The following is a 15103-nucleotide window of genomic DNA, read 5'->3' as shown; positions in this document are numbered from 1 at the left end:
CTCTCTTATTGTGCATGTATGTGTTGAGAAGCAGTTGCGAAAGTTAAGTTTTATTGTATGTACTAAGCTGTCTTGGAAAGAGTATTCTCCTGTTCCCAATAACTAGCTCATGCTAGTTTGTCCATGGTATGATCATTTCACTGGTTCTGTTGTCATCCTGCCAGAACATAAGAGAGAATAAACTCTGATTGTTAACTTATTTTCCTGCTCTCTGAATTGTAAGAGAAGGGCGTTTCTTTTCCTGGATGTAGTAGATATCTAAATTGCAAATCCAATACAGGAAACTTGGAAGGTTAGAATGATGTTGCATTTTCATACTCAAACTGCTAGTGAGTGAAATACAAGCGATTGTTAAAACACAGGCATCATAGGATAGGCTAATGGGCTCTAATGGAATCTAATGGGCTCATTCCTCCCTTTATTGGAATAACCATAACTCACATGGAACATGGCACTTACATTTTCACAACCAGCAATGGAAAGTGATGAGTCCACAATTTAGTAAACAGTATGTGCAGTACAAATCTATCTTAAGATTTTACTTCTTTCTGTACTTTTAAACCACAACTTTCAAAACAGCAAAGCATATTTCTCATGCAGTGATACCATGTTGCATATTCTGACAAAATGTCAGGAGTATTATATAAGACTGTATACTACTACAATTTTCAGGTGGTCATTTCATAGTCCTAGTAGATTTAATCTGTACAGCACAGAAGGAGATTAATTATAGTCAAAAGACTAAGTGTAGGTTTACTGAGCCATCTGAGCTTCCATTGCTTGTGCTGTCCATTCCGGTACTGTCTGACTAATCTTCTCCAGAAGGTTGTTAACTTGGAAACATAGTGACTGAATCTGTTTGTCCCATGTTGGCAGAGCTTCACGTGCTAAAAAAAATAAAATAAAATAATTTGGAAAAAACAGACTGATTCTTTGCAATTCTGCTGAACTTTGACTAACAGCATTTTTATTGTTATTTCACTTAATGATGTGACAAAAAAAGTATTGTCTATTTACCAGGTCTACAGTATAGTTATTTCTAAATTTAAAAGATTAAATGATTGGGGGCTGTACGTTACATAATTAGGTATTGCACCACAACGTAAAAGTGGAGAATTTCCTACTCATCATGTATTTACAAGACTAACAAGATGAAATTTTGCAGTCTGATATAGCTTTTGTATAGAGTCAATCACACATTCTCTTAAATATTAGAAAAAGAGAGGAAAATATGACTTTGTAAGTAACAAGCAGACATAGCTGAACTGCTACTTACAATACAGACACTGCCATCTGCTGGCAATAGCAAGTCTGAGCACACTTGCTTGTAGTAGATCCTCATTTAAAAAATATAACTTCCTCGTGTTGTAGAGACCAGCTCAACCAACATATTTTGAATTGCACCATGAAAAAGAAGGAAACCCTTACTTTCAAAATGAACTATTCCATCAATCTGATCGATAAATCCATTCATGCGACCCTCAGTTATCATCTGAGAAGCTATCTTTTCTGCCTGCAAAATAGGAATGAGAGAGAGAGATCTGAGAATGATATTAATTTTGTTTCCAACATATTTATGAAGCTGCAAAATAATGCCTGACCTTTACACATCATCCCCCTCTACTTTATTGTTTAAGACTACGCATTATTGCCGCCCAACCTCTGGCCCAAAGAGAACCAGATGGACTCCCTTTGGCGCCAGTCAATGCTACTGCTTAATCCACTTCTTCTTCTTGTTGCTGCTGAGCGAAATTAAGTACTCTCCCTCTCTCCCCATCCCTCAAAATGGGTTAAATGTTTTGCATTCTGAACATGTTGGCCCTGTGATTGAAAGACTAGAGGCAGTGCAGAGTACTTAAGCACTGAAACTTGAAAAGCTGAACTCCTTAAAGTTATAACCAAAAATACTTGTTAATATCACTTTGCCAATGGAATTCATTTCTTGTATTCAAAAATTATCACACAGGAAACAAAGAAGATACCTTGGCTGCAGGGATCTCTAATAGTGCTCCAAGTTCTTCAAAGGTAATATTGTTGTATAGTTTGCTTGCAGATAACAAGTTGTGTTCAATAACAGCTCTGTCTAAGATACTGGACCCTTAGAGACGGAATAAAATGACACTTCATTGTTAAGAATTTTCAAGGGACTTTTTCTTGCACTGTGAGTAAGAAAAATACTTTGGTAAAAATTTATATGTACAGAGCATTGAAACATATCTGGTTTCCTTACAGCACTATTACTCCATACAAAAGTAGATGAGCAGTAAGACCCTAACAGTTTACATATCTGTTCAAAGAAAGCAACTTAGAAGAATGGCTTTAGTCTCTCTTGCTCAGTTCTAGGACATTCAAGTGGAGGTAGTCTTGTAGTTAAGGTATTGGACTAGGACTCTGGAGCTCTGTGTTCATTTTCTGACTCTGATTCAGGTTTCATGTATGACCTTAAAAATGAGTTAATCTGTGCCTCAGTTCTCCCCATCTGAGAAACGGGGATACTGCTGCTCTCCTTTCTTCTGCCTTTTGTCTCCACATTTTAACTCTTTAGGGTAGGGACTGCCTCTTCCTGTTTGTGCAGTACCTAGCACCTGATCTTACTCTACCACAATACAAATAGGTGACAGAATTAGCTAGGATCCAGAGAGGCAGAGACACTGCAACAGTTAAATGGACATATTAATTAACAAGGATGTTTTTCAGTTTTGGACCAGACAGCATAAGCATAGAATGTAGCCAAAAAGGAGTTTTGGGTTCAAAAGATGCATACAGCTTATCTGGTAAGAGGAACGTTTTCTAACTTTTTTTCAGTTGATTTTTTTCAAAGTATTTCTTCCTTGCTGTAGAGCAAGAGGTGTCCATAAAGGTAAGGCCTGCCTGGCACATGAAGTGTTTCATACTCTTCATGGACTTTGCACTTAACCACTCTAATCTAGAGAGCACACTAATTTGAATTTAAGGCTCCACTGATGTCATTTAGTTCATGTAACATCATTTAGTAAATTCTAGCCTGAACTGTGTTACCAAAAGCTGCACAGCACTGATCAGAGAATGGATTTGGGAGGTAAGTGGCTGATGGTTTTTAGATCTATGTTATCTGGCAGCAGCTAGGAAAACAAACACTGAGACCTATCAAACTCACAAAACAAGAGATTTGTATAAGTCTGTAGAAAATAGATCATACTATAAAAAACTGATGGGCATCATTTTACAAATATATTGAAGAACTGGAAAAGCTGAGAGGAGAAGATCTCAAAAAATGAAGGAAGATTAGAAAAATGAGTTTTATATTCTTTAGAAAAAAAGATTAAAATAGAAATTTACTGAGGTGTATAATCTAATGATGGATGGAGAAGCTGGATTCTAGAAAGCTCTTAAGAGATCAACCGGTTAAAACAGAGATAGAAATTGAATCTAAGACTGAGCACTAAAATACATTAAGGAGGGTAGAGTTCTAAAGGCAGCCAGTTGGAGTATATACACATTTCTATGCATATACTAGGCAAATCTATACTGGATAAGTATTACTGTGCTTTAAAGAAGTCTGTACCATCAGCTGTAGTTGCCTTCTGATGTGGCATGAGCATGGCAGCAAACTCTTGCAGCTGATTCCCTCGGATAATCCTGTCTAGATACATTTTCTCCAAGATCCCGTAGGCTGCAAGCTGCTGACACCTTTCATCCTTGAAAAGAGTGGCTAACATGCGAGAGCGCTGCTGTCCTAGGAGAAATAACAAGAATCCCACAAAATGACCTCCTTAATAAATTCTGTAAATATCACTTTACTAAAACAGTGCTCATGAGAGAACAATGCTTTGAAGCTGTCATGTTCACTCCTATACCATTTCCAAGGGTAGGAGTGTATCATATAGAAAATATGTGTAATAGAAAACTGTCAAGGCCTCTACTGTGCCCATCCTCATGGTGTCTAGACATCTAGTATTTCATTGCGAATAAAGGATGGGTAGGTCTCCTCATGGAGAATACATGCCTACTTTAAATACAGGCCTTAGAAAAAGGAACCATTGGCTCATTTCTGAAAAATCCTTCCTGCATTTCCCCCTTAGTTTGTCTCCAGGTATACTTTATGATCAGTGACTGAAAAAATTTCCTTAGATAATAATACCTACTGCAACCTTTTCCAAAGTGTTTTTTTTTTTTAAACAGCCTAAGCTTCTCCCACTTATTTGTTCTTTTGTGCATCCAGGTAAGATGACTGTAACTTAGGCATGTAGAGAGAAAGATACTCAAAACTCGTAGTTATTGGCCTGCTATCAAACACTCAACTTCTTACCTGTTTTCATACTTCTAGATTCCTCGCTACTACATCTTACAATGATGAGAGCTATACAAAAGGTTATGCTGAGATCAACTAAAGATTAACAATCCTTTTTTTATATGGAATATAAAAGGCCAGAAATACACAGAAATCTGTGACATTCATTTTACCTGCTGATGCTAGGATAGTACAATGCAAAGCATGCTTCAATGCCTCTAGTCTCTCACTTTCATGGACTATGCTCTTGTAAGAGAGCTCATTGTACCTTTGGGCAGCTTCAATGAACTTCCTTCTGTAATCAAGAACACGAGCGTAGCACACCTAAAGAGAGAATATGTTTCAGTAAGAAAAAAGCTAAATAGGAAAGTGACTGTACAGTGGAGATACACATTAGCTGCTGTATTACAAAGTGAGAGCATGGCTCCATAAGCATCATTTAAGTCTGCTGAGAAAAACACCATCATCTCGGGAAAGTTCTGCAAGAGTTTAAATAACTATTCTTCTGCAGTTAGAGACTTGATATTGTGGCAATCCGTCCTCCAAAGACTGTTGAGATCTCTACAGAAACTGCAGAATCTTAATCTGAATGTGAAATTCATGAGTTATTACTGAGCATAATTATTTACATAGATGTTCATATCATAGGATTCCACAGTGCTTTACCAATTTAAACAAATATGGAATTATATATACTAATACCTGCCTCACAGTAGAGATGCAGCTAATTCTAAAACGAAATTTCAATTGTTACAGGGCAATGCAATATCACACAACAGTACAGACAGGAAGTGAAGATTAATACATATCCAATAAAAGATGCAGCACAGATTTAGACAGATCCAAGTAATTATCCAGCTTGTAATTTGTCCAGGACATCAGAGTAACAACACTAACTCTGTTAAGTTATCATGTACCTTTAATGGGTCACAGGTAGTCAGGACCCTGGTTTTATATTTCATCCAAAAGATAGGGAGTACCAGCAGCTAATATGTAAATACTGTCAGTTCATTAATTTAAACTGTCAGACAGTATAAACTCAAGCAATAGGTTTTGCAAAACCTATTAAATATTTTTATATAAAGCTTCTTTGTGGGCTGGGATCAGTTTACAAAGAAAGAAACATTTCCCTTCAGTGTTTGGATCTCAAACATTGCAGTATTGTGCTAGTGCCCAACTATTAAGAATGAAAAGGAATATAAAACAGTAGTACATAAAATGTAGTACAAAGTGTTTCATAACCCAAGTCTCCCTTTGTACACTTTGCACTTACAGGATGCACTATATAATTCAAAGAGCTGTACAGAAACTAATTTTTCCTTGGTGTCTCTTCTTCAGAGTTTAGCATTTCTTTGCTTTTCAGTCTTCCCTCTCCTCCAATTTCTCTTATAATGCTTATACTCACTCTGTAATTTCATAGCTGACTGTGTAGTTCAAGCCTAGCATATTAAAAAAAATTGTACTTGTAATGCTCCGGTTGTTTAATGCTCTAGAACTCTATGCTTTTCTGCACCTATTTGATACGGTCAGTCTGACCCCAATGCTTTTACCCCACAGTGGAGTAATATTTAGGAGACTAACATTTGCTAGAGGACAAATTGCTCTAGGAGTATATGATTTTTTTAAAATAATTCATTTTATTCCTTGTTGTTTGGTGTCAGTGATTATGGTGAATTTATTTTTTCCTGATGCTTATTCAAGCGAGTTATTCTTTGTCCTTTCTGTTATCTTGATTCTTCAGATGTAAGCTAGGGATAACATTTCCAAAACTGCTTATGTAATCTAGAAATCTGAAGTGACTTAGACAAGTAGGAGCTTAGGCTCCCATTGACTTTCAATGAGACAAGTCCATTTTGAAAAATTTTTTATCAATCTATCCTAAATCTATTTATCAAAGGCTTATGTAAAGCTACCAAAAAAAAAAAAAAAAACCCCTACTATAATTCAATGTGGTGTTCTTTCCCTCGTAGAAGGAAAAACTAAAATAAATTACACCACCTTATAATGGATCTGTAGCTGTTCATTGGTTGATTCATTCTGAAGCAGCGAAGCTCGGTTAATATAAGCCTCCGCCTGAACTGGGTCATCGTCTTCCAGGTACAGTCTGGCAATTTTCAGGTAAGTCTCCAATTTATAATCCACATTATATTGTCTGTGAAGGAGCAGAAAAATACATAATGTAGAAGTCCAGTTGTGTGAGCATTTCAATCTTGCAATCACAAGAGGACATTAATCTGGGCAAAGCCTATAGCAACTCCTTATGTGTACATGGAGGCAGAAAGGGATGAACAGGGAAAAGGGGTAGAGTGTTTTTTGAAGTGAAGCTTTATTAATCACATTTGCTTGAAGGATGTTAATGACTAGGTATTCCATATATGACAGCGCTTTGAGAGCCAAGCAGTATTTTGATACTGTGGAGATGATTTTGAATTTACCTACACAATTGTCACCATGCCACACTACTGAAGATTCAGGGAAATAAGCAGAGAAAAACCAGACACACTTTACTCTAGGGAAGCATTTAAAAAAACCACAGAAGGATACTCAGCAGGACAAAATTGTGTCTAACCACAATATTTACTTTTGTCCTGTTTCCAAAGGAATCCCCACCAACACTTGTGCTGCATTTCTCCAGTCTTCTTCTTTCTCATAAATTGATGCAAGATGCTGCCTTATAGAAGCAACCTGGAAAAAAACAAAAGCATACTATAAAACTGATCCATATTCCATTAGCAATCATACCATCTGCTTCTTCTCATTTATCAACAGTATTTTTCCAGCTACCAGACACATGATACAGCATACTCCTTCCACCTAAAAATCTTTATCAAACATAGACCAAAGTTTTAAAAAATGACTAATGGTTTTGAGTGCTTCAATTTTGGCATTCCCAAATTGAGGCACTGAAAAGGGACTGATTTTTGGAAAGGGCTCAGAATCCACCCTCTGAATAATCATACCCTTTTACAGGTGCTAAGTTACTCTCTCCAAAATTGAGGTGCCCAAAATTACTAGCCATTTCTGAAGGTCTGGGCCTAAAAAATGAACCTTCACATCACCCCCATGAGGTAGGAATGCACTCGTATAACTTCGTTCCCAATCTTGAGATTTACAATGTGGGATCAAAGCCTCACAGAGGAATTGTGACAATTAATTGATCCATTTGCTTAGTGTGATAGGCTTAATCCATGTACAACCATTGTTACATGGGTAAGCCTGTTTTGATAAGCATTGAGATGAAAGCTGATTAAAATAATAAAATGGAAGCAGATGGAAATGTAAAGCAAAGCAAGTGATTGTCTGGTTTTCCAATTCAAATATTAGATTTTATAATATTTAAATAAAAACTTCTTTTCCCCATACACAAATACTACCAGCTAATACTGCAGGGTATCTAGAAAGAAAGAAATGAGCAGGCTTGACGACACACATTGAACTAAACACTTTAGCTGCCTGATGAGCTGGTATTTCAAGGAAACATTTTCCCCAATAAACAAATTTTGAGTTCTTAACTTATTTAGAGAACATTTTTTAATAAAACAAACTTAAAAAAAAAATTCTCTTCCCTCGCATACCCTGCCCACTATGTTACTGTTCTAAAATGCAGCACAATGAGTTCCAGGTTGCATCTCAGTGGTTTCTCTAATAGCCAGATTATTGTCTTGCTCTGGGAAGTCATTTTTAGTAGTGCAGGAACTACTTAACATCCTGATTAAGGGACAAATATGGAATTCTTTGCACACCCAAAATCTTCATCGAATTCAACAGGAGTTTTGGGTACACAAGAATGTAAAATTGGACCATGAGTATGAGTGTCCATTTTTTACTGAAAAACATTAAAATATAATATTTAGGATTCAAAACTCTGTTTTGAGCTTTTTAAGGTAAATATGATAGTCATTAATCTTATTGACTTTAAGACCAGAAGGGATCATTATGATAATTTAATCTGACCTCCTGCATATTGCAGGACAGAGAATCTCACCCACTCAATTCTCTCTTACCTGTTCTTCGAATGAAATGACTCTAGGCTGTATCTTTTCCAAGGTAAAGTGATAGATTTCTTTGGCCGTGCTATCGGGAAGATTTGGGAGATGCGTACAGAAATCTGTCAGCAATTGACGTGAGATCACTAGACTGACATTCTCATTTACCACTAGTTCAAAGACACAAGAGGAGGAGGAAATAAGAGAAGGAATATAGGTCAATGCTTTCGATATCACCAATCTATAGTTAATCAGCAGCTTTAATGCTAATTTTGAATATTCCTGTTTAAGTCATTAACAACAATCTTAATTTTAAGAAAACTAGATTCTACTCTCTAAGAAACCTACACTATCTGTTTGCTGCATAGCTCAGAACAGTTCTCAGGTATGACAAAGGCTAAGTAACATATGATGTCTTCCTATGGTTTAGAAAGAACTTTCATTCTAAACTGCTATTTTCAGGTGAGTACGTTATAACTAAGGCTGCGAGTTGGTCATGGATTCTGTGACCTCCATGACTTATGTAGTGGCTGGTGCGCCTGGCTCAGGGGCAGTTCAGGTAGCCCCTGTGCCAGTCCCACTGGCCGCTGCTGGGGCAGGCTTGGGCCACCGCCTCCCCAAACAGCAGTTTGGGTGTGGGAGGGCGCACCAGATGGGGTGAGGTGGGCTCTGGGCAGTACTTACCTTGGGGGGGGCTCCCCGGAAGTGATGACATACCCCTCGCTCAGCTCCTAGGCGGAGGCATGGCGAGGCAGCTCTGTGCGCTGCCTCCGCCCAGAGTGCTGGCTTCGCAGGTCTGCCTCCGCCCAGCAGCTGAGCGAGGGGGGATGTCGCCGCTTCCGGGGAGCCCCCCAGGTAAGCGCCGCCCACCTCACCCTGTCCCGTGCCCCAACCCTCTCCCACATCCAAAACGCTGCTGCTGGGGGGCGGGGAGGTGCGGAGCCAGGTAGGGAGCCTACCGGCCCTGCCAACATGCCCCCCCCTCCCCCCCCCCAGCAACAGTGGGAGTCCTGGGCTGCATGCCGCCTCCTGCACCGCCCCCAGCACCTGCGGGGCCCCCAGGCATCCCCCCCGCCAAGTTTTAGTCACAGGTATTTTTAGTAAAAGTCACAGACAGGACATGGGCAGTAAACAAAAATTCACTGTGACTTTTACTAAAAATACCTGTGACTAAAACGTAGCCTTAGTTTATAACATCTTGGACAAATTAAGACTGCATGCCAAATTTTATCATGCCTGTTCTCAGTCTGGACAATTGATAACGGAAAATTTTAGTAAAATTATTTGACAGTTCTAAGATATCCAAATATGACAAAATAAAGGTCTTGAGCATTTTTTTTCTGATACTTTTTACATTAACTCAAAAGCTTAATTTTTCGGGGGGGAACTAATCATCACTTTAGTCCTCAGCAAAGATCAGCTATTTTAGGTTTTTATGTAGTGTCCATGAGTGTATTCAAGAGCTGTACCACTGACAAGTTTGCTAGGGGGCGGGGGAGAAATCTAGTTTACAAAACAAGGTTACAATCATTTTAAAGTCTGTTTTCTAATCATGTTTTAATGTATTGATGATTTGTGCTCCAAGCAGACTCGGATGCAAGACTGAATATGCACAGAGCATCAAACATTCACATAGCCTAAGTTATATTTATCTAAATGTGTAATCCAACAGGTCTTCAGTCAACAATGAATAAACAAAACAAGTACTATTCCACACCTACTTACTTGCTTCTACAAAAGCTTTCAAGGCTTCTAGTTGTTCCACCCCTGACAGCTGAATTGCTTTTTCCAGTATCTGACGATATCTGTCCATAGATTTAAAACCAAAAAGATCACCACAATTAATATCCTTTCATTTGTTCAGTCTATTTTGGTCCTTACTTTGTAGTTTAGATTGTTTTTTATACTCTCTATTAAAGTTGCTATATTTCTTTAGATTGGGGTTTTCAAGAGAGCCTAAAGGATAGGTGCCCAAAGCCCAGTGAAATTTAGTGGGAGTTCAGCGCCCGGTTCTTTTGAAAACCCCAGGCTAAATCCTCCAAGATTTATATTTACATACTATAATATATGTAGTTGTGTACAGGTTAGAGCACCTCTCCTTAAATCTGATAAACAAGCCTATTGCCTTAGTATTATCATAAGGAAATTCTTAAATCAAGATTGGATGCCTTTTTGATACATATGCTCTAGTTCAACAGAAACCTATGAGCGTCACACAGGAATTATGTAGTGAAATTCGATGGCCTATGTTATTCAGGTCAGACTAGATAATCATATTATTCCTTTTGAATTTAAAGTCTAAGACTATCAGAAAACTTTTTTTTTTTAAACACAATTTTCTGAAATTAGCTAATTTGACAATGTAAATCAACACAAACCCATACAGTTTAGATACAGTTGGGAAGAACAGATATTGTGGGAACTAAATTATGAGAGAGATTGATTTAAACTTATGGGGTTAATGATTTGACATGTCAGCAACCAAAAGATAAGCTGTACTGTGTTTTAGCACTAGAATATTTTTGTCTAGTCTCACTATCAGAGTTTTCACTTTGCACTGTCACTCACGTAACAGTAGTTTAAAATCACATATTTTTACTAAATAAAGTTTCTGCACAGTCAAATCAAGTGTTTTCCAAGTCAGATTCAAAAATCAATGACATATCAGGAATTTAGTTGCCTCAAACACCAAAATAGTCTCACATACAGTGCTTGAAATTTGAATGAGCCCAAAGTTCTAACATTTAAAAGATCTTTAACAGAGAGCTGAGATCTTGTCTGCACTGACCCAGGAAGTCTTGGCAGCACCTTTCTTGTCCATTTTACAAAGGGAGATAAAAGTATTTCCAGGTTCTTACCTGCCCCTTAATCCTCCTTACAGATTATCATGGTTTAATATTCACGTTACTGTAACTTTAGACCCAGATGAACAACATGGAAAGTGACTGACAGAGCAGGGGTGAAACTGACTGTGCACAAAGTGTGGCCAAAAATGCACAAGGTAGATGAGGGGCTTCTCCAGTCTGTAAGGTACAGGGATCCCCGCTAAAGGGGGAAGCAATACACTCTTCCTTGTCCTTAAGCACCTGTTATACCTCCTTCCCCTCCCACCTCAGATGTCAGTGCAGCCTCCTCTACTCCACGCCCCTCCCCCCATCCTCTCTCCCCACAGCCCCTCTGATCCCCCCTCCCCCCATCCTCTCTCCCCACAGCCCCCCTGATCCCCTCTCCCCCGTCCCTCTCCCCCCCGATCCCCTCTCCCCACAGCCCCCCCGATCCCCTCTCGCTCCGTCCCTCCCTCCGTCTCCCTCTCCCCATCCCCTCTCCCCACAGCCGCCCGCCCCAGTCCGGATGTCCCTTCCCCACAGTCCCTCTCTCGATCCCCTCTCCTCCTGCCCCTCTCCTGCCCCGCTCAGCCCCAGCCCTTCTTCCCTCCCGCCGCCCCCCGGCGATTTGGCCGCAGCCCCGGGCCGCTCGGCCGTCACTCACTTCCCCGCCAGGTCCTTGTGGGAGCCGCTGGAATTCATTAGCTGGCCCAGCTCCTGCCTCACCGCGGCCGCCATCTTCCCCCGCACCGACAGACAAGGAGGGGACGCGGTCCTCCAGCTACCGGCGAGAGGGAACCCGCCTCGTCCCTTTGTATCATAGAGGAGCAACGACTAGAGTGGCCCCTGTCCCTGCGAGAAGGGTCACATGACCCCCTTCCCCTCTGCAGAGCGCCGCCTGCTGCCAGCCAGGTGCAGCCTCTGCGGGACGCGGGATGCCAAGCGCGCGGCCTGCCGAGGAGGCTGGAGTGGGTTCTCACACTGACCCGGTGCGGGGGACTACGCGAGAGGAGGCAGCAGAGCCTCTACTTGGGAGAGGACCCTCAGCCCCCTTCTCCCTCTCCGGGTCCACGACTACTGGCTCTGAGCTATTTCTTCCTCCCGGCCCCACCCCACTTGGCGGGAGGGGGCCAGTCCAAGAGTTGCACGCCCTGGTTCAGCTGCTGGGCCTGGAAAAGCAGGGTCTCCTGTCTAATGCACTCATATGGACCAGAGGGGGGAAGGGGTGAGTTGTCTCCTTCCCATGGGGTCGCTCTGTCAGAAAAGGAAGGACTCAGGGCCAGGGCCTGATTAGTGGAACATGTTATAGCTCTCAAGTATCGGGGTAGCCGTGTTAGTCTGTATCCACAAAAACAGCAAGGAGTCTGGTGGCACCTTAAAGACTAACAGATTTATTTGGGCATAAACTTTTGTGGGTAAAAAAACACGGAAAAAGTGTTTTTTTACCCACTGAAGTTTATGACCAAATAAATCTGTTAGTCTTTAAGGTGCCACTGTACTCCTTGATGTTATAGCTCTGTCTGTTTCCTTCCAAACTGTTTTGCTGGTCAGCTCTGTTTCAGTGGTGTTAATAGCATGTCTATCATACAAATGTTATTATCAGAAGATTTCAGACATTGCAGTATTTATTTTCCTTTTCTAATTTTTTTTGTATAGAGTTTATGATAGATGGAAAAGGAGACTAATAATCATACTTTCCCTGTTTTACCAATGTGTAATTGAGGTCCAGTGATATACGTCAGAAGAGCTGAGCCCCCACCTCTCTATTTATTTTAATAGAAGTAGAGTGCTGGGTGCTCCATTTATTTAAATGGGTGACAACACCTAGGCCAGGGGCTGCCCACAGGCAGTTGTTTTCAGGATTGGGCTTCAGCTGGGATCAAGAAAATAGACTGAGAAGTTTATTTTTTTACTCATTCACTAACACTTGGGTGACAAACACTGCAGAGAAATGTTTTAATGGAGACAAAAACAATATATCAATTAGGTTATATCATTTCAGCTAGGATTTCACTACATTTTAAATTTGTAGAGTTACACACTTAAAACTTAGGAAATGTCAAAGTTGCACAAGCAACCTTAACCATTTCACTCTCTCCACTACAATAATTAATGACATGGTCATATGCTATTTCTAAAATATCATACTTTCCCCCCGTAACCTTTAATGTTTATTTTGTATGGTGTACCGTGAAGAATGCTCTGCAGCAGCCATTTCACATTTTCCCCTGTGTGTGTATGTACATATGGTTTTCATGGTCTCTTTTGTCAGTTAAATGCAGATCAAATGGGCAAGAGAAAGTATTGCTCCTGGTTCAAGTCTTCAGAATTAACTCTGCAATTTTCTCACTCTTGTGCTTTACTGTGGAAATTTCTAGGGTGTGGAGGTGGAAAGCCATTAGTCTCAAAGATGTGAAGCAAGGTAAATTGAGGTGTAGCATATTTAGCAAATCACAATGCAAACGACAGAGAAATAAACAGAGAAGGTGAGAAAAATGCATTCACTGCCTTATAAGTTATTGAATGTTTAGAGTGGAGAGGGAAATTCCCTTGTTTGCCCATACCCTACAAATAAGTGGAGAGTACCTATGATACAGAAGCTGAACAAAATAAGTACATTTCCTTTGCAAGAGCGTGTAGCCCCATGAAAAAACGGCATAGCACCTCAGTACCTCGCACTTGCATAACACCTTTCATCGAAGGAGGCTCACGCAGTGCTTACAAGGCTGTTACCCCATTTTATAGATGCAGAACCAGACTGCGGAACTACCATTTTTTTTTTAACCATGTTTTGACCTAAACAGCTCCTCTGCCTAGCCGTGGCATCAGCGACGGCAGCAGTACAGCAGAGCGTGCTACGAGCGGAGGTGACTGGAGTGAAGGCACTACAAGGCATCGCCACTGCCAGGGCTCTCCCCGCGGGTAGCAACCCACTGCGCCGCGGGCTGCACAAGTAGCGGCGCCAGCCACACCTGGCAGCCAAACTCCTCCCTCAGTCTCCCAGCCCGGCCCTGGTCTGCCCCGGCTTCCCCTCCCACGCAGCGCGGTCGCTAGCCCGGCGTTGGGGTGCAGCGGCACGTGATGTGGTCACGAGCCGACGCGATGCGGTCACGTATCCGGAAGCGCCTTGTGCCGCGGCAGGCAGGCAGGAAGCGCCGGGCATACAAGGGGGAGGAGGGGGAGGAGTTGCGCTCGCGCGCTCGCTTGGTGACGCGAAGTCGGTTGCCAGGGTGTCGCTGCGCATTATTATGGGATGTGGCGGTGGAATGGCGATGGGCGCGTGATTTTGAACAAACACGGAACCTGTCCCTGGTGCTGCCGCTGCTGAGAGCGGAGCGCGAGCCCAGGGGGGGAGGAGGGAGCAGCCGCGGCGCGAGCCCGGGGGAGGGGGGAGCGCGAGCCCGGTGAGTGTGAGCGCGGGGGGGGCCCCTGCGGGGTGGGGAAGAAGGGAGGGCGCACCAGCCGGAGGGGGAGGGGGTGCCAGGGGGAGCCCAGCGTGTCGCCCTCCGTAGCGCCGCCCAGGCCACCCACCCCGCGGGGCGCCGGGCGGGGGGCTCGCCCGCGCCCTGGCAACAGGGACAGGCCGGGGCGGGGGGGGCTCCCCGCCGCCCGCAGCGCCGCGGGACGATCCCCGCTGTCGCCGCCTGGGCGCCTCTCCCCGGACGGCAGCGCTGTGCCGGCAGCCCCCTGTCAGCGGCCCGCCACACCGGGCGGGCGGCACAGGCCCGGCCAGCGCCGCGGCGCAGCCCCGCGTTGCCTCTCCTGGCCGGCCTGCGCACCTCAGCGCGTCGGGCCCGGCACCTCCGGCGGGCAGGGGCTGGTGCATCCCCCCCGCTCTCCCCCCGGCCCTGCGTGGGCAGCAGGGGGCTCGATGGGCGGCTTCAGTGCTGGGATCGGGGCGCAACGACCCGGAGAGGCTGCCGGCCTCTGACCCGGCTGCGCTGGCAGGGGAGGCTGCTGGGCCGGAGCTGTGCCCCGGCAGCGGGTTGGCGCCCGCCACCGTGGCCACTGACTGGGGCATG

The 15103-nt window shown here is 42.9% G+C and overlaps 2 protein-coding genes across 3 annotated transcripts in view; one reads left to right on the top strand and one right to left on the bottom strand.

Moving 5' to 3' along the window:
• Window positions 1–381: 381 nt before the first annotated feature.
• Window positions 382–12152, bottom strand: COPS4 (COP9 signalosome subunit 4). The gene is made up of 10 exons (XM_037896771.2): window positions 11746–12152; window positions 9982–10061; window positions 8275–8426; window positions 6852–6955; window positions 6269–6422; window positions 4444–4594; window positions 3545–3715; window positions 1983–2098; window positions 1429–1513; window positions 382–887 (listed from the first exon to the last, which is right to left on the bottom strand). The coding sequence occupies exons 1-10, from the start codon at window positions 11817–11819 to the stop codon at window positions 754–756; spliced, it is 1221 nt and encodes a 406-aa protein (XP_037752699.1). The 5' UTR covers window positions 11820–12152; the 3' UTR covers window positions 382–753.
• Window positions 12153–14299: 2147 nt separating this feature from the next.
• The window catches only part of LIN54 (lin-54 DREAM MuvB core complex component), a 61633-nt gene continuing 60829 nt past the window's right edge, over window positions 14300–15103 (top strand). Inside the window, exon 1 of one of the 2 annotated variants that reach the window (XM_043545611.1) lies at window positions 14300–14485. The gene's annotated coding sequence lies outside the window, so the exon portion shown is untranslated. The remainder of the gene's footprint in view (window positions 14486–15103) is intronic. The other variant, XM_043545614.1, reaches the window with a different exon arrangement.

Source organism: Chelonia mydas, chromosome 4 (assembly GCF_015237465.2).
Source record: "Chelonia mydas isolate rCheMyd1 chromosome 4, rCheMyd1.pri.v2, whole genome shotgun sequence".
Classification (NCBI taxonomy): domain Eukaryota; kingdom Metazoa; phylum Chordata; order Testudines; family Cheloniidae; genus Chelonia; species Chelonia mydas.
The sequence above is the reverse complement of the archived record's forward strand: the minus strand, read 5'-3'. Positions and strand labels throughout refer to the sequence as shown.